The 24,302-nt window shown below is 50.1% G+C and overlaps 1 protein-coding gene across 2 annotated transcripts; it reads right to left on the reverse strand.

Annotated features, from left to right (window-relative positions):
• Window positions 1-1,357: 1,357 nt before the first annotated feature.
• On the reverse strand, window positions 1,358-24,302 carry VSX2 (visual system homeobox 2). Of its 2 annotated transcripts, none has more exons than XM_065063958.1 (5): window positions 23,814-24,302; window positions 22,480-22,564; window positions 19,523-19,646; window positions 4,091-4,271; window positions 1,358-3,120 (listed from the first exon to the last, which is right to left on the reverse strand). In XM_065063958.1, exons 1-5 carry the CDS (start codon window positions 24,253-24,255, stop codon window positions 2,726-2,728), a joined length of 1,227 nt encoding a protein of 408 aa, XP_064920030.1. In that variant the 5' UTR covers window positions 24,256-24,302; the 3' UTR covers window positions 1,358-2,725. The 2 variants fall into 2 exon arrangements, with proteins under 2 accessions (XP_064920030.1, XP_064920031.1); XM_065063959.1 differs by having other exon boundaries at window positions 1,358-3,057; window positions 23,814-24,297.

Consider the following 24,302-nt stretch of genomic DNA (forward strand, 5'->3'; position numbering starts at 1 on the left):
GGGAATATTGTATCCCATCCCACCTCACTGCTGGGTGACTATCAGAGCTGTCTCCCCTGGCATGCTGGGCTGGGCTCTCTGCCTCCTCCCAAACACTTCAGACAGGCCTGAACCACAGGGTGGACTGGAAGCACTCAATGAGGCCGTGGTAGACTGAGGTGCTGATTTGGCATGAAACACTGCAGCACACCTCACACCAAGATCTCCCACCGCCTGCTGTAGCCAAGCTAAGCTGCCTCCATGCCTCCAAACGTCTGTCTGCCTTCCTCTCCTTCAGGCCCTATATAAGTAGTGGTTTTCTAAGGCAGAGCTTGGAGGTTTCCTTAATTTCACTGACCAGGTTCCCCTCCCTTCCTAGAGGGCACAAGAGAAGAGCAGAAGAGAGCTCTCCCTGCAGGCAGGGCTGTTCTCAGCCAGACACACCAATGGGATCTACAGCAGTGATGAGAGGCTGGTAGATCTCTTCTGTGTTCTTCATAGTACGACACCTCTGGTGGTCTGCAGGGCTGATATCTTGGGTGAACAGGCTGGACACCAATATGGGAGACAGGTGCTATTTGACAGCAGGTACACTCATCCCAGACCACACACCTGGTTTGTATCAGAGCTGCTCCTAGAGCTACGTCAGGACTTACGAGGGCTCTGTCACCCCAGGAAAACGCAGTCCTGTGGGCTTACTGCTGTTCCACAAAGACAAACCCAAGCAGTCTCATCATTCCACAAGCAAAGTCTCTCATTTCCTTTGCATGTCTGCCCTGCCTCAGCCTTTTTCCCCTGTAAGACATCAGGTGTTTCCATCAGACCATACCCAACTGCCCTTCGCAGGGTGGGCAAATCTTGGTTTCTTCTCTGATACCTCAGTATGGGCTCCTGCTGCTCTCAAACTGAAGCCTGCCTTGCTGGAAACCCATTTCTGCCACTCCCACGCAACAAGCTCCCCTGTGCTTGCGGCATCTGGCTGCCACCTCTGCTCCCAGGGCTGGCTGGGCCCCACCGCCTGCTCCTGGCAGAGGCTGAGCCTGTCCGAAGGTCCGACTTTCTCTTTGATGCCAGGGAACATGTGACACCGGGTGACTAGGGCTGTTCTGGATGCTGAAGTGACTTGTTCCATGACCAGTTGTATGCCATGATGCCTAACTTCTGCTCCAGGTACAAGCATACCCCTTTCAGCTTTGTCTTTCACTGCAAAGGGAGGGTGGCAGCCAAGCCTTGTCTTCTCCTTGCCTGGGTGGGGAGGAAGATGCAGACCTCTCTGTGCCCCTTTGGAGCTCCCATCTCTCTCTAGCTACAGCCCAATGTCCAACCCGCTCCCAGCTTCGGCTGAATTCCCCCTCCTTGAACATCATTGGCCAGACTCTTACACAGTATTCCCATTTAGTTTTATTCTTGTTCATATCTTTACAGAAAATGGCACATAAATCACAGATGCTGGATGACTAGAAGTTGTTACAGCTCCATATCTCAAACACCTCAATACTGAATTCTTTTCTCACTGTATATACATTATTTACACACCATGGGCTATCATCTAACACGTCAAACGACTGGGGGACAAAGACAAACAAGGGCTGAATGGAGGGGCTTAACCTTTGATGGAAGAAAAACAGTAGCTTTGGGGAAAGGGTGCTCACAACTGAAAGCAGGACAGAAAGGGTCACCTGGAAGTCACTGTCCTATGGCTTTCAGGGGAAAAGAGTGCCTTACTGGGATGGGAAGGTGATGGTACCGCAGGAGTGGGTTTGGCTTCATGGGTCTGCGTGTGCTCATGTGGGGCTGTCTGGGAGACATATGTACACATCATGGGGTGTATCAGGGTGGATGTACATGGCTGTCATTCCCTTTAACACTCAGAGGGCGAGCTGGACAAATTTAATTCAATAAATACATTGGGCAGATGTTGTCTCACCTGGACTAATGTATTCAGTAAATAAATTCACCATTCGGTCACTCCACAGGGTGCAGGGCTTTGGCGTTTGGGGCAGAGTCAGACCCAGCAACAGTGGCCAGCTGCATGGGCTGGGGTCACCTCGAGGTGCCAAGTGGGACCAGGCTGCCACACGGACAGGTTAAAGCTGCTTTCCTGCCAAATGGAGGCAAAACTCAACCACTCTAAAGCTACAGCCCCTTCCCAGCAGACACCAGCACTGGGTGGGGAGAGACAGGTGGAAGGTGCAAACCACCCTGGATGGAGAGTCACCATTTCATGCAAACACTGCCATGGGCTTGTCCTGCTGTGGCCTGGGCCAGAGGCAGAGGTGATGGCTGGGAGAAGGTGTCAGGTCTGCCTGGGGCATGGCGGGATGGGACACCCAGGCAGCACTGGGGAGAGATGTGCACCAAGGAGGGGCATGGCAGCAGGGGACAGGCTCACTCCAAGATGGCAGATGGGATCCTGGGTTGGAGCAGGAGGAGAGAGCCCCAGAGCTGGTGGTGAGGCTGGAGGGACCCAGAGCCTCAGTGTCCTCTCAGGTGGCAACTATGATGGGTCACTTCCCAGTCCCCCAAAAGGAAGGGGTGGGGGGGTGAGGAAAGCCCGGCAGGGTGGAGGAGCGAGGGGCAGGGGCATGTGTTGTGGGGTCGCCCCTGCCAGGCAGCCCCAAACGCAGAGACTGGTGGCCCCGCACCCTGGGCAGGGGCAGCCGGGGGTCCTGGCAGTCCAAGGGGGAATGCAGCCCCCAGAGGACACAACGTCTGTTGAGGCTGGCTTCTGCTGCCTCTCCCTCCCCTAGATCAGCTTCTCCTCCTTCTGCGATGAGTTCAGCTTCTCCATCTGTCTCTCATCCTCTGCCACAGCCGCCCCCTCCCCTGTCTCCGTCTTCCTGCCCGGGGCCAGGGTTTCCCCAGCTATGGTCCCCAGGACTTTGGTGCTGTGCTCCTGAGCTTTGGCCCTGAGGGCAGCAATGCTGTTTTCTCTCAGTTCCTCCTGGGAAATGGTTGTTTTGGAATCCGGGCCCCTCTCTTCCTTGTCTCCCTTGTCAAGCTTGGGCAGGGCCTGGCGCTCCACTTCCGTCTTCCTCCCCGCCTCAGCCGCTGCCTCCAGAGACTTTTTGTGCATCCCTAAAAAGAATTGTTGGTATTCGGGTTTAGAAAAGCGCCTGGGCATGGGAAAGCCATCTTGAACTGAAAACAGCAAAGATAAAGAGAGGCCAGAATTAAGGAAAAGCAGAAACCCTTGCTTCACACAGCAGTAACGGCGAGGCACTCACTTTGGCCCCCATGCGAGGGCAGTCCAGGCAAGGCAGCCACCAGCTCCGGCAGCCTGGCCCCAGCACCCCTGGCCTCAGGTCTGCCCCCAAAGCTCTGTAATTACTCTCCCTTTCATTTCTCTCTGTGAACCTAAAGCTAACTTGTCCCTACATGAGAACAAGGGTTTCAGACAGCAGCACAGTTGCCTGAGCTTCACTGAGGCTTGGGAGGGAGAACTCCCATCGCCTGCTCCTGTATCAACCTGCTCCTCACACAACCCACCCCTCTGCCTCTTTCAGTTTCACACTGATAGAAGGACAGGACAGGCCTTTGTCAAGGTGCCAGGCATTAGTTTGGGAGCAGAACCAGCCCAAAAAGTCAGAAAGCAGGAAGCAAAGAGCAGGAGCATAGTAAGGTAGCTGCTACCTCTATGTCTGCAGAGAAAACGAAGCAAAACCAGACAGAAATGCAGCTCCTCAAGGTACTGAGAGCAATAGAAGGCAGCAGCATGTTCCCCCTGGGACCTGGGGCTAGGAGAGCATGTTTGGGGGTCCCAGCATCCTACACAGCATCGTGGGGCTGGGTGAGTCAGATTGGGATGGCCTTCTGCCTTGGGCAAGTGATGCTCGCATCATGGGAGTCAAGGCTAACACCAGCCTGAGCATGGGTGGCAAATTCCTGCCCCAACCAGATCCTGCAGATCAGGGTCCAAGAACCATCAGGAGTTTGGAATGAGCAGTCAGACCCTATTGATGAGGGCTATTAGGGGGGTGGAGGGTGACAGGAGGACCTCACCTCACTGTCCTCCACCTGGGTTTTCAACACAGCTCTGGCTTCTTCCTCACATCCCCCCACTTGGTCTCGACCCACTCGCCATCCCCCATGAAAGTGGCTGCTCTCTTACCGAGGAGCCAAGGGGCGCAGGACTCCATGATGCCGTCCTTGGCAGACTTGAGGATGGATTCAGGCAGTGGGATGGAGTGACGCACCATGGCACCGTAGAGCCCGTACTCAGCCATCACACTGCTCCTGCCCCAGCACTTCTCCCTCTTCCGCCATTTGGCCCGGCGGTTCTGGAACCAAACCTGGGGCGGACAACAAGGATGAAAATGTGTTTTTTGGTGTGTCATTCCACTTCACCCATGGGAACACACATGTGCTTTTGCAGTGACAGGAAGGCAGACACGTGAATGCTCATCCCAAAAGCACTATAACCTCTTCCCCCATGCAGCAGCCATTGGGTATCTCTCCCTCCCTCCCTTGCAGGGCCAAGTGTAAGAGCAGATCCCATCCCTCCCTGCAGGATGTAATTAATTTGCCATAGCAGCGCTTTTTTCTAGCGGCTTTTGGCTCTTGTGCCTGGGATTTTCTTTCATTATTTACTGGGTGTCGGAGCTGCGGCACGGGGCTGCAGGCAGCGGTGCCTGCGGGGAGGGTTGGGCTGGGGGCGGATGCTCAGGAGAGGCGGGAGAAGGAGGAAGCTGAGCTGTGCACTGTGCCCTGAATTCCCAGTTTGAAAAGCCCCTCATCTTCTCAGAAAATTGGCAGAATAATCTCTGAGCTGTGACCTGGGGGGCAGCGAGCAGAGAGGCGGGTGGCAATGGTGGTGGAGGTGGGGGATGCTGGCAGAAATCTATTAGCTCTCTCTCCGATTTCCATTCCTCTTGTCTCCCTTGCCCTCCTCCCTTTCCAGCTCCCCTCCCTTCTCGCTGAGCAGAGGCATCAGCTTTAGATGAAAAATTGCTTGAGGTCTATTCAGAAGAAGGCAAAGGAAGAGTCAGCCCCAGGGGCAGCCCAGGCCTGATTGAAAAATAAGTTAATTTCAGTTTGAATCGATGGGCCTCAGGCACTGAAATATCACGGGAAATTAAAGCAGCTGGTCCCCGGGGAACCACACCATTGACCTGCGCTAATTAATGCCATGGAGTTACCAGGCCCCTCTCTGAGAGGCAGCCCCTCCCTCCCCACGGACACCTCAAACACCTCCTCATTTAACTAATTAGACTCACAGAAAATTGGGTGTTAATTTGTTTACGATTTTTTTTTCTTTTCTATTTTTTCCCCTCCCTTTCCCGGAAAGTACACAGCAGAATGGAAATGAATGGCGGGGTCTCTCTGGCAGATGGATGCTCGGGGTCACTCCGCAATCTTCTCCGACTTGATTGCTTGATTAGGTCGTTAGCACATTAAAAAAAAAAATTGCTTGCCGTCTGGCGCTGGTCTGATGAGTGGGATGAGGCGGGAATCGCCTGGGTAATTTATCTTTTTATACTGCAAAGAATTTGATTTCAATCTGCAGATATATGGAGGTGCCTTTGACACCTGTTTAACATTACAGAGCTGACAGCTTAACCCTCTCTTGTCCCCACCACCCATTGCTGTGGGGGAGCTCAGGCTGCAGTGAGGAGCACTGGGAGACTGGGGCAGAGCCCCAGCTCTGCTGTGGGGACCATGAAACTGATGCTGTGAGGTGACGTCTTGCTCTCAGCTGGCAAGGCAAGCTCGCCTCTTCTAACTGGGCAGACAGAACCTGCCCAGCACCGAAGCTGTACAAGGACAGAGCTGCAGGGTAGGTGAGTGGCTTGCTAGCCCTGGCGACAGCTTGCTAGCGCCAGTGACAACCAGCCTTCGCCATTCCTAGGAGCCCAACAGGCCTGGCCCCGCAGGAAACTCTGTGGGTGGGTGGGGTGGTGGTCCCAACAGCTGTTATTCCAGCTTCTCCCAGCAGAAGACACTCTGTGCTTGTCAGAGGGGATTTTGCAGCCAGGCTGCTTCACAACACGTCATCTCCTCTGCATGATGAACAGTCAGATTTACACTTTCATACTGCCAGTTTGTAACCCCTGCACCATGGATGGCTGACAATCCACCAAGCAAGGACCTGAGCAGGACCCTCAGGAGTGCACAGCTGCCTCTCTCCGCCTCCATGCCTGGGTGACACAGGGGTTTTTTGGATGTGCAGTCGGCAGGATGCTGGCAGGGTCTCGCCCCAGGCCATGCGCTTCTCCCACTCCCAGAGGCCATAGGGCAGAGCTGGAGGGGTGGTGGGGTGGTCTGGTGGGTGAGAAGGAACCACAGGGGTTTATGGTGAGGCTGGCAAGGGAGTCATTCCCCTCCAGCAGAGGGATGCTGCCTGTTCTTCCCTGGATAAACCAGGACAATTACATCCCTTGCCACAGAGCTCCTCTCTACTTCCCTTGGTTTCAGGGAGAAATTCCTACACAACCCAAGAGCTGGCACCTGCAAATCTGCCTTGGTTTGGAGCTGCAGCGACACCTTTCCATGTACCCAGAGCAGTTTGCAGGGCTCAGCTCTACACAAAGGGTTTTTTTTCACCAGTTGCCATACCTGAGATCTCAGCCAGGAAAGGGGTTTTTCCATCAAGTACCAAGTGGGCAACTTTTTAATCTCCACTCGATGCTCTTTTATCCAGGTGCTTCTTCACTGATGCTTTTGCCACCTCTCCCTTTCCCCTGCCTTCTGTCTTGATGCCCCAAACATCTTTCCCCATGGCTCATGATCCCTGGCCAGGGCTCAGCCTGCCCCAGCACTGCCTGCTGCCACTGAACCTGCTGCCGCAGAGCATCCCCTTTCCCACAGCAGGACCTTGCAAACGCTGGAGCCAGCAGAAGCTTTGCCAGCTGGCAGTCCAATTTTGACTAGGGCCGGTGGAAGATTTTCAATCAAAAAATGCAGATTCAGTCCCACAGGAGAAACTGCGTCCGGCCAGTGGATGTGTAATCAAAATTATCTATGACTTTATTTTGAATTCTGTATTTTAATCTTGGACACCTATGACATGCAAAATCTATGCTTTAAAGCCAAATGGGAAAATCAAAATTACATCAACACCTCAATAAGATCATACTGAGATTCCCCCAACCCATTTTTATGATTTGGTGGGAATTTCCTATCAGTTTTAACTAGGCAAAAGGAAAGTTTGAAATCTCAGAATTTCTACCAGAACAGAAATCAGGAGGACTGACCATCTTGCTTTAATACCAGGAGCCATATCTTCATCTTAGGCATGAAGTTGAGTGAAACCAGTGGTGCTCAATACGGAACACTGCTGGGATCAGATCGCAGCCCAGCATCTCTGCCACAAGCCCATCTCAAGGAGCACAGAAGGAGGAGCTCCAGCATGATGCTGGCAGCCCCCATGCCATTTCAGATCAGCAGAATTATTCTCCGTGGCCCATTTTCAGGATTTTGCCCTCATTCAGGTGGCTCCAGCAGTGGTACTTTCTTCTGGAAGAAGATGTTACTGCTTTCTTTAAATTTCTTGATGTGTTATCATCATAAATTTCCTGTGACTTGATTCCAAGCTGAATTACACACCAGTTTTAGTAATTCTGAGGTATTTTTGGCTGTATTGGTACATCAGGCACCACTTCTAAATATGCAGTTATTTACTATTGGCATCTCACTTTTCACTGAGAGAGTTTCACACTTACACATTTACTCGTGGTTTTGGTATTCCATTACTACTTTGACTGCTTGTTGTCTTTGCTTGGAGATATCTACTCTATAACTTCCCCTGGCTTTGTAAAATTCAGCCTGCTTCAAGCAATGTTCAGGTTTGTCCATGTTTCCTCTTGTCCCTTCTCATCACGTAGGTTGACTCAGCTTTGTGAAATGCGTTACTGACGTGGCTGAGTACCATGCACCTGGCTTCTCACTTGCTTTCATCTGGTTCTCTGTTGCCCAGCCCAGGGTATAGTGAAGAATTGTGCTTGTGCTTCCACACTTCCTGAGCAGTGGTGAAGCCCCCTGATTAATTTTAAACTGAAGCACATCAGATGTTCAGGCAATGCTATCACAATCTGATGGGCAGAGCTGTCTTTTGGACCAATGTGCTGCATCCTACAATGATTTACAGCTTTTTGTTATCACATGAGCACCCTCTGTAAAACATGGGAAGCTTACTCCAGGGACCCTCAAAAAATGGACAACAGAGGGAAGAGGACAGGTTTGTCTTGCTGTCCACGAGATGTGTTAACATCTAAGTTCAGCCCATGTGTGCATGTTTGCTGTTCAGCAGCCCAAAGGCCTCTCCTGGGCTGCTCCTGAGGCTCCACAAGTGCTGCTTTGGCACACCAAGGGCTGGACGTGGCGGGGTCACTGCCATGACCAGGCTAGCGCCAGCAGCCAAGTGAGCCTCTGACAAGGCTGCCAGATGCCCTTCAGGCACCAGCAGCAGGTTAAGATGATGCTCACTGCACATTACATGCTGCAGGCTGGGTACGCCTGCACACGCTGCAGGAACTCCAGTATTTTCCATATCCATGGGCTTTGGTCCTCTGGGCATAGAAAAGATGCAAAACCAAAACCCCATCACCTTGCAAAATCTGCTCCCAACGTGAAGCAGACAAAAAGAAGGTGGTAACATAACACTTCACTCAGAGGGGATCTGCCCATTAACTCAATCCCTGTCATTTGGTCAGTGTTTAGTGTCACACACCCTCTAACCCCCTTGGGCACATCACACTGTCACTGTCTCCTCCAAGGGCAGCCAAAGCCTATGACCCAAGATAACAGCAAATGCCAGCACCTTCAGTGTCATCTCCTGTTTCCTGTGCCACATACCTGTTCTTCTGAGGTTCCCTTGCCCAAATCAGCAGCATTTCAAAGCTTTATAAATGGGGATGATTCTAACCTTAATCATCATCTAATTCTCACCCTCAGTGCCCATTGCCCAAAGCAAAGTTGAGGCAGCCCGTGCTCAACCGCAGGCTTGCAGCGTTACCAAGTCAAGACCAGCAAGGTTATTCTTGCCAGTTTCCTCCTCTGAATCACAGATGATGACAGATACTTCTTCAGATTATTGATGATGCAGAAGAGCAAATTGTAGTAGGAGGAATCTCTCATTTGCAAAGGGATGCGCGACTCAATGTGTCCTTGTTATCCGCATTCATCATATTAGTTAGTTTGTTTACCTAATCATCTCCTGAAACATTGTCTGAGAGAAGTCTCCCTGAGGTTGGCCACGAGCCAGGAATCTGAATTAGCAAAGGGATATTTTAAGGTACCTAGGGTGTTACTGAGTATTGTTTCTGTATTGTTTCAACCTAAAATTTTCACTGATTACACTCATTTTCTTAGCTACCACTTTCCAAGCTGGAGCACACAGACAGAAGAATTGGTATTGGCCTTTTTCTGTCTTTCTAATTAAAAAAAATGTTATTTTCCCCACCCAAGCATTCATCTCTTAAAACAGTGATGTCAAACTCATTTTCACCAGGGGCCACTACTCCTGCATTTATACACTCCTAAAATTACATTTGGCCCTTTGAAGGCAACTGCGAGTCTGATGTGCCCCCTGGTGAAAATGAGTTTGACAACCCTGCCTTAAAGGAAGATTCTAGGGTAGATAATGGGGAAATTTTGCTTCATCAAATCTCATATACTGCCTTCGACACAGCATTTCGACATGGATCTTTCAAGTAAAAAGCGTTACTGAGCACAAGTTGGTCCCAGCCCGCAGCAGTGCATGCTCAAGTGTCCACTAGATGGCCACAGGCAAATGCACCTCCGCTCAGCCGCAGACAGACACACGGACACACCAGCACATGCCTTTGCCCCAAGCTGCGGGGTGCAGCCACACGCTGATGTAGACAAACCAGCAACTAAGTCAAGGGACAAAATCCCAAGTACCCCCAGAAGCAACGCTGAGACCATCTCCCCTGCACACGGACTAATAGGCATTTCACACCAACTTCTCTGCTCTCTGACAATTCCCCCAGAGCAAACCTTTGGCTTTTGGGACCTGAACTGTAATTCTGTACAATCCTTGCCAAGAAGCCATTTCCAATACTGAGCTCTTCAAGTGAGAACACAGCTGAGAAACCCTATCCTGGGAGAGGTAGCCTGGGAGCTCTCTGGACTTCTCCCTGCCTTGGGTTGTAATCTGCTGTCATGGTCCCACCTGATGTGATGGTGCTGGTGGCTTTCTGACCCAACACACTTATGTCCATCCAGCACCACACTCTTCTCCCAGGGACCCAGCCATCTCAGGCTGAACCATGCAGAAGCTGAACTTCTCACATTCATGTACCAAATCTCTCCTCTCTATGGTATTTACTGCTGTGGGAAACACCCAGACATGTACACCAACAACCTGTAGCTGCTGACATCCCTTCCCCACCACACTGCTCTGGATTGATCCTGTCAGTTCACAGCAAAGTACTGGCTCAGAGAAGCTCCGTTTCTCACTGCAGCCTCCTCACCCTGCCTACATACTGGTGTTGCCTCTCTCAGATTAGAAAATCTCGGTCAGGCCCACTATCCCCCCTCATAGCAGGAAAATGCTCCTAAAATCATGCTCAGCAGCATACCTGTCACTTGCCCACTTGAAGTCCTTTGGTGGGTCCAGCTGCAAACCAGAAAACACCTCTAGTTCACCTCCATACCCAATGCCCTGCTACCACCTCAGCACTCAGTTCCTCTTGACAACTTCACACCTCCCTTTCTACCTTCTTTTCCAACCCAAATCTCTACAATGAGAGCAGTCAAAACAAAAATCTCCTCCGATAAAACAGTGATGTCCTCACCCTTGTATCAGACAGGGCTAGTGGCTCTGGCCAGGTTCAGTCTGAGGATGTGAGCACTGCAAAGAACAGCCCCATATCTTCCTCAGAGCATCTTCCCATCTGCACTTACAGGCTCCAGGGCTTTATAATGAATTGTCACAAGAGTATAAGGTCTAACTGGCTTCCCTGAATCCCTCCACTATAGTAATCACACCAGGAAAACTTCTTGTTCCAGGGTTGTGGTGGAGACTGTACTGCTTGTGTAAGCCTGGAAACATTTTGTTGCTGTCTTTTCAATGTAATGTAAAAATTATTGGCACTGTTTATGGTGACATCACTTTCTATGGCTGGTGTAAAGTGGGTATGAAGTTAAATGAGAGCAGTAAAGGTTGCACATGGGCTGCATGGCTGATTGCAGGACTCATCATCCCTCCCCTTACTAAACACTGTGAAAGAGCTTTCTGAGCTCACATTAGAAAGAGCAATTCCTGCACATAGCACGGCAAGAGCCCTTCCTGGTAATGCATTGGCCAACAGGTCCAACCAGATGTACTGACACAAGCTGTGAGACAGTACTCATCCCTCTCGAGCAAAGGCATGATGGATCATCTGAGCTTGGGTCTCCTCTAAGCTAAATTAGCACAGGGCACACACTGAATACAGGCTCAATACTGCGCCCAGCAAAAACGCATGTGCTGTTATCATGCCACTGGTCCTGCAGGCCAGGCCTGCCTCTGAATATGGCTCTTAAAAGCACTACATGGGCCAAGAGCTACCTGTTGCAATTTATCTGACTGACGCAGCCAAAGCTGTAAAAACCCTCTTAACCAGGGAACATGTCTTAAATTGTGTCCCCTTGGCAAGTCTGGGGTTTTCACCTGGCCTTGCCACCTCATGTGGTGACATGTTTTCTCATTCGTTGGCAGGTAACCTTTCAAAAGTGGAGAACTTCATCAAGTTGCAGGGCTCTTGTCTTACCCAGAGGAAAACAAGTGTGCACACAAAATGCATGGTAGGTACAGTGAGATCAGTGGTTCAGCACATGCTCAACCTATGCAGCACATCTGCACGGCAAACACATCCCTGCGACACTGATTTAATCATGGTCAGATCGCAACGACAGCTGACCCGCAGCTTAGCTGGATCTATGGCTCCATGCAGGCTGCCAGATGCCATTCTGAGCTCTGCTTCTACCAGGTGTCTGCTCCTGGCTCTACCTGTTCCACAGCTCTGTGTGCCCTTCACCTTCTTCATGTAACTCATGACTCCAGGAGATTTCACATGATGCCTTACAGCTGCAAAAGGCTCACATTTCAGGCACTTGCCACTGCCATGCCACTGATGCCTGCAGCTGACATTGTCAGGTTGGCCTAGAGCACAGCACAGCTGATGGTGTGACCAGCAGAGCTGGCAACATGCAGCCCACTCATGGGTGCTGCTCACACCAGGACAGCACATCCAGCTCACCAGGGCATTCCCAGGTATGCCCCACGCTTAGTTCACCCAGGCTAAGATGCTTTCTATGATGAAGGTCATCTCTAGAAGCCACCTTTTCTGTAGGCTATTGTAGCAACAGTTTGTTCTCCATCTCAGTTCCTCTTTTCTCCTCCACAGAAGGACCCGTCAGCCTCATGCAAGTGGAGATCAGCATCATCTGTATGTCTAGTTCTCCACAGCCTGGTGCATGAGGAAGATGGTAGTATTTTTTTATATTTCTGCACAGGCCTGTGCAAAACCTGGTTAGCAGAACATCCACAAAGAAGGACAATTAAAAGGCAAAGGAGATTTTTGCCGCCAGAGAAGAATCAGAATAATTTGTTGAGATCTATCAGGTTAAAAGATAAACACTATAGAGAAAAATAGATCCATTAAGAAATAAAGGGGAGAGTAAATTAACCATGTCTCTAAAGTGCCTGTGTTATTGAACTGTTAAAGAAATCTCCATTCAAAGTCAGGAAAGGATAAAAACTTCATAATAAAGGGTCATTAAAGGAAAACTTGAACACACAACCATCAGCTGGTCCCTCTGCCAGGTATCCTAAGGCTGGAGGAGAATCAACTATTGACCTTGCTGTACTGCCCAATAATTTTTTTAAAAATCAGTTGTGGAAAACCGCAGCAGCATCAGAGGAGAAAAAAGGACGAGTGAATGCAAGTGTTCCCAGCACAGAGATTTAGGCAAGTGTTCCCAGAAAAGCTTAAGTAATCAAGGAGCCACAGTGCCTAAGCTAAGTCAGGGAAGTGTTACCCTTAAACGATGGTTGTTAAGAAAACGGGGATAAGTGCAGGGAAGAGAGCCCGAGTTGTCACAGCCTGGCATGAAGACTACAGAGCCATTTCTCATTGTCCTGGCCATGATGGGGAAAGTCTTTGCCAAGGCACTTCACAGCAATGGGCTACAGCATGTTTTGTTGCCTGCCTGCCTTTGCTCTCACAGGGAGCTTCAGTGCCCCAACACTTTATGGTATCTGACCCCCAGTGGTGGTGTCTCCAGACCATGGGGAGAACAAGGACAGAGCTGTCATTGCAAAGCCCCGCTTCCCTCCCAGTAGTGCACACCCAGATCACACTGTCTTTTATGCTGTGACATGCATAAACATCTTGCAAGAAACAGAGTAGAAAACAATGACTGACAGGGTTGGGTTTATTTGATTTTCACTCACACTTAGAAAGTTGCTTTGTGGCTGAAGGAACTCAGGGACTGAACACAGAGAGATAAAGTGGTACCTGGGTATACAAAATATTCCTACCTCTATACTTTCATCTCTGCACTGAAAACACATTTTATCTGCACCTACCAGCTGTAGCAAGGTAAATCCCACAAACTGGGCAGGTAACCCACATGGTCTAGTGACAAGCAGGAGGGTCTCCACCTCACAGTAAGCCGAAGAGATGTTCCTGGGCCTCCTCTTTGCTTCCTGTCTCCCATCTAATTTTCTTCCTCTGGCCAAAGGCATACAGTGTAAGACTTTTCAGATATTGATCCCTTTGGGAAGGGTCATCTGGGCCACTGTGCTCACCCATCACCCAGACACTCTGTTTGCAGCTCTGGTAATTAACTTGTAAATAAAGTTCTAGCACATGGACTGAAAACGAGACATAGTAAAGGGTAATGAAAACACTCCATTATGGAAAGGGCCAAATTATACAAATCTTAATTAAAAAATGGAAATGAATGTGAATTTAGATCAACTAAATAAGCATGCTATTGAAGAGGCAGCAAAGTGGATGAACTCCTCACATATCAATTAAAGACAGGGTGGCAGAGATGGACCATACGCCACAAGAAACACTCATAACAATATTCTTACCAAGCCAGTAAGTTTAATTAGTTTTATTACTCTCACTTGTACACTTTCTATGTTTTTAAAAGCATAGGGGAAGTTAATGACACTTATCTGGTATCACAGTACCATGGCTTGCCCCAGTGCTCAGGAATTATTGGCAAAGGCAGCCAGCACAAGCTGCTCAGCTCTATTTCATTATTAACTTCTTGCAGGGATTGCAGGGTTTTTAAAAAAAGAAATAATATATTGGAATGGTTGGCTCACACAGCAACAACACTTTCAACATCTACATCACCTCAGTAATCTGTCTCAAATCACCCTAATTGCTCTGGTAATTTCCCTGATCTCCATGACTGTGCCATATAGAGATAGAGGTAGGAACCCATGGCACATTGCCTTGTGCTGGCCTTTCTCTCTTCTAAGTGGAAGAGTCACCCGAAGTTTTAGCAAGAATAGTCAGGGCTCCACTTATTGAGAGTAATAGTGGTAAGCACAAGCTTAGGAAAACAAATAACACCACTGCTTTCTGCAGCACTAAGAAATCCCTTGGTGGCCATTCCAGGCACAGATTTGGGAATGGTCAGTGACCACATGGAGCAATCACCTCCATTTCACACTTACACTGGTCACACATACAATTCAACGCTCTGCAGCAAGCAAGAATAGCTGGCGGGAGAGGGAGAAGTCAGAGCTGCTAAAGCTGTGTAAAACCCATTTTTCCTTCACACTTTGTATCGTGTTTCTTGAGGGGACTTGATGGGTTCGCTCCTGAGCTCCTGCTCTATGCAATGCAGGTGCCTCAGGCTTTTCCAAATTACATTCACCTCTAAATACAGAACGCTTTTGCAAAACTGAAGCAAAGTAAGTCTTTTGTTCTGGAAAATACTCTTGATAGGAATGCTTCCCTCCAGGTGACCGCCCCTCCTGACTCCTCCATCCCCATTCAAATCCTAAAGGGCTACACACAGTGATACTGAAATGTCTTAATTAATAACACCTAAAATAATACATTTCAATTAGAGTTTTGGTTGGTTTGGTTTTGGTTTTAGCCAAAACTGACCTCTTAGCTGCCTAACAAAGCTTGCTGGATACACAGACAATCACTTCCCCTTCAAACATGGCACTAGCATCTCTTTGGGGTTCCTTTCGCTTACGTGAGCAATTTTATTTGTCCCAAACCACTTCATCCACATAATTGCCATACAATAATTTAAGGACAAGGACTGGCAATTTTTAGCACTATAATTATCTTTTTTTTTAATTTATGAGTTCCCTTAAAAGGTGAATGTAGTGTCCCTGCAATGGCAGTCAGGATCTTACTTTTTGGAAATACTAAACTGATTATTCAATTTGTTTGACCAGTAGGAAACATACTGTAATGACAAATACACAGTCATTTCCATAATCTCAAATCAAACTATTACTGAATTTTAATATTGTAGATACTGGTGTTTGAAGTTTGGAACTGTCACATATTAGTAAATTCAATGAGGATAACTTACCTAAAAATCTATATATTACACTTGAGAGTAACTGCTATGAGAAAGATGCTGATTTAAGTCGTATGTCAGAATATTTACAAGCTTTTGAATACTACAGGTTGTCCATTAGGGATATACTTCCCTGCGGGAATCTACTTACCACGCCTGGATTTTACAGAATGGTCTGGGTTTATTTTAATATCGGCACTTCAACTCTTCTGAATATTCTTTCAAATACTTTGATCGATGCAGTCTTTTTCAAGCATCTTGCAAAATGGCCATGGTGACATCTGGTCTGAATTGTGCAAAGTGTCTCACTGGGAAAATTAAATTCTTTTCCCATGTTTCCTAATGTGAGGATGTTCGTGTTCCTTCTAGAAGCAGCCAGCTCAATACAGAAGGAAGATGCATGCAATGTGAAAGAGTGCTGCCTTGAAAAAAAATACACGTTCATCTTCTCTTTAAATGGAGGATTTGAATATTTTTCCTGAATTCAGTGTTCTCTCAAACCAATAACTTCCTTGGCCTCTGATAGCTATTTGTAGTGTTCTGCTGAAGGTTTTAAATGCAAGCAGCTCCTATATATCATTCTCTCAATTGCAGTCTTTGAATTTCACTTTCATATTGAATTTCATAGGTGATTTATTTTCTCTTTGACTACTACCTCCTGAGAAATAATTCCATGAATGAAAATAAGGGGTAGATATCACTCTTAGGTGTGGATCCAGTGGGAACCCACATGAAATGCTGTGAAAGCCCACAGCATGTGATATTCGCACAATCTTAGAAAACACTTTCATTAATGACCTACAAGAGGGAGAGAACAATATTGAATGATGGGAGGAACTGCAAGCTGCAATGAAAATGCAAAAATATAAGCTCCCTCAAGCAGTTAGAAGCTCATGCAAGTAAAAAAAAAAAAAAAATTACATGAAATTACAAATATTATGAAGAAGGGGATAAAAATTCACTGTCAGCTGTCTCTTTCAAGGGGCATTAAATGATGCTAATAGATTCAAAGCAAGATTTACTTCATTTTTGCAGTTCTGCTGTGGAACTCCTTGCTGTGGGATGTTGAGATACCTACATGTGTTCAAATTCTGGGAGGCCGTATGTATGACCAGATACCTGCCCTGCTCTCACACTCTTCTCTAACCTCCACGTCTCACCCATGTCTGAGCTGCTAGGGCCATTATTATGCTTGTTAGCCGAAGTTAATAAAATGCTATTTGGAACACAGAACACTGAAGGATTTTAAAACAATATGTGTCTAAACATAGCTTGAAGCGACTGAATTAGATAAACAGGAAGAAATAAATATGGGAGCTGTTAGACCAGTGCTAATCAAAGGCTGTTTCAACAAGGACTCAAAGTCCAGCCAAACTGGTGAGAACACATGCGGTGTACATGTGGTCCCTTATCTCCAGACAGATTGACAGGTAGGATGGGCTTCACAGAAGAACTACATCATTAAGAGACTAGTGTGTCATTTATGAAGAATTATTTAAGAAACGATCTTCACAGCTTGCTTAAGCAATGATGAAAACCAAAAGTGACAGCCAGGAGAAGAAAACAGGTGAACAGATTAGATTTATTTAAAGAGTGTGAACATAACACGGGGGAAAGAATTGGACTCATACAAAAGGGGCTAAAGTTGAAAAGGAACATGAGGTTAAATACCAAGAAGTGTGACCAAGGCTGGGAATCATCTTGTCATAGCTTGTGGCACAAAAAAAAGCATGGACAGGGAAACATCATGGATTATGTGATAAGGTACAGTTGGGTGCTGACCCCCTGGGAACGTCAGTGGGAACTAACAGTTGTCCCTCATCAGTGGTGCTCAGGACTCCTATGTGACCCTGATGCTCACCCTGGCATGGTACTTGTGCTCTCACGCAACACATACCACAGAAATTCTATTGTTTCTCATTATTTCCCCTTTCATGATGAGCAAAAGAGTGTCACTCACAAGCACTTTCTGATGGAATATGTGTGTCATTAGCAACACTTTGGAACAGCCACACCACATGGTGCTTCTGCTGTCCAAGTCTAACCAGATCTCTGGGGCAGAGGGATCACTCTTAGGTTTAAAAACTCTGCAGTACAGGAAGGAGTTGGCAGTTGTTCATTAGCCAGCTGCAGAATGACATGCCAGCAGCAAGACGGCACGACCTGAAATGAATTACCCACTATTGCACTTCTAAATGAGATAAAACACTAAGTCTGAGGACTAGAAGGATGCTGCAGATGTTGAAGCAGTACATGCAGTGCTCAGTTCTGCAATGTCTGCTGTAACAACTCCCTCTGCGTCAGCCACAGTGAGAGCCCTCGGCTCTGGCTACAGTAGGAATGGTGCCTCTGCAAGCCAATGGACACGGTGCTACCAGATGAACCTCTTGCTTGAAAAGATCCCTTATGAAAATTAAAAGGATCTCCTTTCTAGCCCAGCGTCAGATGGTAGATGCAGACTACACTAAACTCCTGACGGGTCTCTCCCCTCTTGACTTGATATCCTACGTGGTCACATGTGGAGAAGTGACTCTCCATCCAGCTCGCACTCTCTACAGGCAAAGCATCAGGGCCAATTGCTCAGAGCAAAATACTAACGCATCAGGTAGGTTTTCAGATGATGGGCTATTTTTTCTGAAATCCTGTCAGCACACAGGTTATCTACAAGCTGTTGGGTCACCAGGGGTCCTGCCAGCACAACAGGATAAGAAGCACAACTTGCTTTTATAAAAATGTCACTCTTGATTGAGCACAAGAATGGGGGTAGTGAGAGGAGCTCAAGACTGAGAGAAAAAGAACTGCACTTTTGTTTGGGAGGATCTCCCTGTTCCTGCACGGGGTCATGCCTCAGCATCTTCCAGCATCAGTGCTATCTTGCTGGGTGCCCTGCGAGCTACCTTCCAAACCCACAAGGGAGCAGCCTACTGGGCCATCTCTTTGGCCAAGAGAAAGCATAGGCTGAAGGAACAGATCAACAGGTGTTGGATGAGTATGAGGAGAAGCAGCAGAAAGAGGAGCCAGGGACACCAGGACCCTCCCAGCACCACATGGCGCTCAGACCAGTGATTCTGGTAGAAACAGCTATGCACCAACCACAGAGGCAGCCACTGCCACTGTGCGGGGGACCAGGCCAGTTTAATCCCCAGCCAGCCAAGAAATGTCACCTGTACTAGCAAATATGTGTTCAAGGCTTGGCCATTACAGCGCTGTGTCTTGTGCAGCAACCTGGGAGCAGGGCATGGGGCGGAGGGAGGCAGCAGAAGCTGCTGGAGTCCACCTTTGTGAACTTCATGTTTGGTCTGTCCAAGCACATTTTGCCTCCCACCCTGCACACGGCAGTTGTAAGTCTCCTGAGGCTTTTTGGGCTGTAGCGATTGCTTGCACACTGGCTGCCATGAACTCCTGTGTCTCAGGCTGCTTCTTACCACCGGGGGTTCACTACACAGCGGTGATGCTCCACGCGGCCTTGTTCTTCCTCCTCACAGTGGCACGGCAGGACTGGCATGCCATTAAACCCCAAACATTAAAAATCATTAATAAAAAATTATCCCCAGAGATTTTCAGGGAAGCTTCAGATGAAGGGGCAAATGCAGTGAATATTCAGAGACAGTGACAACACCTCCCTGGGACTCACCCATCACCTCCGCACTGCGGTCCTACCCACAGCAGTACAAGCTGCCTGCGACAGCCCTGTGCACCCTCCTGTGACCAGAGGAGCAGATACAACCCCTTGCCCTGCCCACCTGGACCTGCTCTCTGGGAGCCTCTCTTCTTGCCTGTATCACCAAGAACTCAAAACACTGTGGTCTTTCCTCACACACCAGTTCCCTTTCAATGATTTAGGATTCCTCCTGTTACATACCACCCTCCCCCATCCACCCAAATCACCAGTACAACACAGAATATGTTGACACACAAACACCAAATCCAAATCTGCTAAAAACAGCTAATCTGGCTGCCTACCCATCAAGAGCAGGGGTAATGAACATGGCTGAGGGGCGGAATAAAGGGGTTCAAGAGATATGATTACCTGTATCCTGTCTTCTGGCAACTCTGTTTTCATGGCCAACATCTCTCTAGCATATACATCAGGATAGTGGGCCTCATTGAAGGCCTTTTCCAGCTCTTCCAGTTGGTAGGATGTGAAGATTGTCCTGAGGGGAGTAAAACTCTTTGATCAAAAAATACATGAAGAAGAAGCAAAGATGATGAAGAGTCAGAGAAATGGACATAGAAGCTACAGAAACCTGGGTAACCTGCTAACAAATAGTGTTTTCCCCATTTCCCATCCTTCTGTGCACAAAAGGTCAGGTGCCAAGGTGAAAGGAGAACAAGAAAATGAAGAAGACAGCGCTTTAAACAGTTACAAATCACCTTCCCTTTCAGGGACTTTCCTCTGGAGACATCCCTCCCCAGCAGCCAGCACCAGCAACCAGCAGCGACCAGGACAAGACACCCACCCCTGGCCTGGCTGAAAACCATCCCCCTCCTCCTCTTGCATCCAGAGGTTTCTTAACCCTTCGATAGCCACACTGAGATAAAGCGGCATCCCCTCAGCACCCCGACTGGAAAGGTGCTGAGCCCCTCCCCAGCTGCTGGTCCTTAGCCCTTTCAATCTCCACAAGCAAATAATCCTCCCCCGGAGCTCTAGTCCTCGGCTGAATCCTCCAAAGGTTTTATCCACTCTGGTCCTCTCTGCTTTTCATCGGTCCTTCCCTATGAGAGCTGGTGCCATCTCCCTTCCTCTGCCTTCACCCTGGTTGCTTCTACGCCCATATCCCATTAGCTGCTCTCTGCCAGTTTGCATTACCCCGTTATTCTCTGTAAATCCTCCTGGACCGCCCTGGACAGGCAGCAGCCCAACCCGCCTCTATGCAGCCAGTTCTCAGCTCGGGACAATCAGATTGAAAAATCAGCAGCTGGAAAGCCGAGACGGATGAAAGCCCTTCTCCGGGGGCTGGATGAGAGCTCTTGGACCACTTCCACTCCCCCGAGGGTTAGAACTCCCACCCTCCAACCGCCCTGGTACACAAAATGAGATTTTTGGTAAAAACTAACACCACTCCAATAGCAAAACAAACAAACAAACAAAACGCCATCACCAAAAATAACAACAACGAATTGCAGCCTTTGTTCATAGTAAACACATAAATACATTGTCAAACTAAGAAATGTAGCTCCCAGAAGGAGGATGGAAAGAGAAAAAAGCCGGGGGGTGAGGGGAAGTCTTTAAGTCTCTAAAATACATCCAAATTTCAGAAACACCTTGCAGTTCCAGAGAGCATAAACAGAAAATCTCAGAAATATCCTCTGCTATTCAGAATTGAAAGGATTCCACCAGATCGACAGCATTACTAACAAAAGCTGCATGCAAATGTAAGGGATCTGCCTGCAGCCAGATCCTTCTTTAAATTAACTCCTAAATCCATTCTCTTCAAACAGTTTTTCTTCAGCTCCAACAAATCTGTGAACTCTAGGGACAGCAGAGGTACATTAACTCATGTGTTTTCTCTCTCTGGGACAACAGGAAAAATTATTCCAATTTTTATCCAGTTTAGATTTCAAGCATTCCTGTCTGACAAGAGCACCGTAGCCCTGCAAGGCTCACTGGCGGGAGGGTTTTACTTGACATTCAGCTGAAGTTTTCCCCTTTTAGCTCTCATCCCTGGGGTAGCCCCTGTCCCTTTCGCAATACACAATACACTGTCTCTTTTGGTATTTTTATGCCACAAATATTTGCAGGCTATTGGCCTGTCATCTCCCAGCCTTTTCTTGATACTAGAGGTCTTAACCATTTATTACAGAATATACGACTACAACTAGATATTGCAGGTTTGTTTCTGTCTAGAATAATAAATAAAATAAAACAAATCTGAATTTCGTTTCCTCTCTCCCATTCAGAGCGTGATCTGTACACCAAGCCCTGCTATGTTTTCACCCAGCCCTGTCCAGTCCACCAAGAAAATGAACCTGCATTTACTCCAAAGTACCCAAAACTGGGAGCACTCGCCTGGTGAGGGACCCCGGGTTTGGCATGAGCCCTCCAGACCAAGCCTCCTGTTGCACACATAGCGGGATGTCTCCTGGGATAGTCAGTCTCCTTCCACCCCGCATCCTCCTAAGCTTTCACTGGGGCATCTTCTAATCCACCATTCCTGCACCGTGGCAGGATTGATTTAATTATTCCTAAATCACCCTCGGTGGATGGTGTCTGGCCTTCTTTTGTCTTGACTCTTCGGACACAGCACAGGATTTTTTTGTTCCTGTTTATAAGGCACAGACAATCCAACTCCATTTTAACTGTGGGAGAAGTCAGTTCAAGCTGGGAAGTCAAGTCCTGACCACTCCCGAGGGGATACCAATTCCCCTCCGGATCTCCCAAAGTAGATCTTCGTTTCCTTAACCAATTCTCCAGCCTTCTTCACCTTCTCTGCGGGCTGTGTCTGATTCCCAACTATTTAATCCATTGTCAAAACATTTATTTACAAGTAATAAAATATTTGAATCATCGATAGAAAATCCCCCTTGCTGACAGCCAATATTAAGATTGCCGTATGCGGTGCAAGGAACGGTTTTGATTATTTCAGAGAGGTTGATGATTTTTTTTTCCCCCGAACACCGGAGATCCGCATCCCGCCCAAATGCCCACGGTCTTCTCGGGTTTGCGGCTCCGTCTACCCGGATCCGCAGCCAGAAAATTTAAATAAAACGACACCTGTGGCTAATCCCTCCGCTCCCTAAAGGCACATCCCCAATTCCGATTTATTTTGGACAGGGAGAAAGAAAAAAAGGAAAGGGCCCGGGGAAGAAGCCGCAGGGGCGCCGGGGTTCTCGTGCGGCCGCCGCCGGGAGGGGTATTTCGCTCCGTGCCGGATCGGGGCGAGAGTGGATCGGGCCTGCCGGGGCGGCGGAACTCGGTGCTGCCGGTGCCCGGTGCCCTAAGGAGGGGGGCGGCGGGAGCCGGTGGGGTGGCAGCCGCTCGCTTACCTGTGCCGCCGCTTCTTTCGTTTCTTGCTCTGGCTTAGGGAGGATTTGGACATTTTCCGGTCGCTAGAGGAGACATCCTCGGAATCTGCGGAGAGACAGGCAGCGGCCGTGGGCTGGGGCTCCCTCCCCGCTGGGCACCCCCAAACAGGGCCGGACACGGCGGCTCCGTTCTCTCCGGCGGCTCGGGCCGAAGCTTTCGTTGCGATCGCGCTGCGGACGGGGCCCGCTGCCGGCCGCTCCTTCCAGCCCGGCGCGGCCCCAGTCCGGGTCCCAGCGCTGCTCCCCGTTCCGGCGCCGGTGCTGGTCCCGGTCCGAGCGGCTCGGGGAGATCGACCCTTCGGGCCGAGACAGGGCTCTCGCTCTCCCCTCTCTCCCCCGGAATCGTTTGCTGGGATTGCTGTCGTATCACTGCTAAAATGCAGAGCCCGGCGAGCTCAACAAAATCGTAAGAAAATGGGGAAGCTGCAGCCCCCCCACCGCGGCCGGACACCCGCGGCCGCTTGCCCCAGGCCGGGAATCCTGGACTTCGCCGCAGAAACACCAGAGCGGGAGGGAAAAATTGAGGTTTATGAAGCTGCCAGAAAAATAAAAAATCCTGGGAAGACCTGGTGTCTGTCCGCGGCCCCCCGCTCCCCGGAAGTGTCCCTGCCGGGGGGTGTTAAGGGCAGAGCGGCGTTGCCTTTGCCCCGAGGGAGAAAGCGGGGGACGGAACCGGGACCCGCATTTCGATGGGCGCCGCTGTGCGCCGCTGCGGCCGGGGTTGGTCCGCGTTCCGGCCCGGTTGCTGCCCGCAGCTCCCCGCCACCCTCCCGGCCGGGAGGGCCGTGCTGCGGACGGGGACGGCATTCGCCTCCCGGGCCGGCCACCGCTTCGGACGGCTCCGGCCGCTCCCGGGAGGAGGCTGGGTGTTGCGCCCGCGGTCGGGCGCTGCTGCCTGCTGCTCCGAGGGGACCCGCGGCGGCCTGGGAGCGGGGCCTGCGGGCAGGGTTGCAGGCGGCTGCTGCCGTCTAAGAAAGGGATGCCGAGCGGCCCCTAATTCACCGGCAACGAGTTGGGGCCTCCCGGGCCGCAGGGTGGCCGTTTCACCGGGGCTCCGCGCATCACCGAACCGGGCGCCCTCGACCGCGCCATCACACCGCGGCTGCAAGTCCCGGACGGGGGCGGAATACGGTCCCGCCCTCCCTACTCTTTCTCCTCGGGACCGAAACGAAATCGCCTTCCCACCGCCGGGCATGGGGCCTCCCGCTGGGGTACCGGGCGCCGGCGGCTGCCGGGAGCGGGCGGAGGCCCTGGTGGGGTGCGGCAGGGTCCCCGGGGACCGGGGACGTGCCTACCTGAGCTGGCCGTCTGGCTGCTGTCCAGCTGCCCAGAGGCCCGGGCCAGGGGCTGCAGGTGGACGCTCTGGGGGTCGGAGAGCACCTCCAGGAAGGTGGGCTGGGTGTAGAAGCCGGGGATGCCGCCGGCGCCCAGCAGCCCCATGCCCACGCCGCCCACCCCGGCGGGGCTGAGAACGGAGCGGGCCGCCAGCAGGTGCCCGGCGGGCAGCGAGTCCAGGGCAGCCCGAGGGTGCGACGGCGGCTCCTTGTTCAAGCCCAGGATCTCCTGGATGCCGAAGCCGGTGCAGCGGGGAGGGGTGGGCCCGGAGCTGGGCTTGGCCCCCGCCGCGGGGGGCGGCGGAGCCGGCGGCGGCGGGGCGGCGGGGGCGGCGGCCGCGCCGTCGGGCTTGGGCTTACCGGGCAGGCTGGGGGCCAGCGCCGCGCCCGCTTTGCCCGTCATGCTGCGGCCGGCGGTCCCTGGTGCCCGCTCCGGGAATGCCTGGGAGC

Source organism: Columba livia, chromosome 5 (genome assembly GCF_036013475.1).
Source record: "Columba livia isolate bColLiv1 breed racing homer chromosome 5, bColLiv1.pat.W.v2, whole genome shotgun sequence".
NCBI classification, from domain to species: Eukaryota; Metazoa; Chordata; class Aves; order Columbiformes; family Columbidae; genus Columba; species Columba livia.

Excerpts from the sequence above, each read along its gene's own strand:
- VSX2 (XM_065063958.1), bottom strand. The coding sequence starts at position 24,255 with ATGACGGGCAAAGCGGGCGCGGCGCTGGCCCCCAGCCTGCCCGGTAAG. Across the intron at positions 4,272-19,522 it reads TGCCAGAAGACAGGATACAG|GTTTGGTTCCAGAACCGCCG; the intron begins GTAATCATATCT and ends TGTCCGCCCCAG. Across the intron at positions 3,121-4,090 it reads CTGCGCCCCTTGGCTCCTCG|TTCAAGATGGCTTTCCCATG; the intron begins GTAAGAGAGCAG and ends TGCTGTTTTCAG.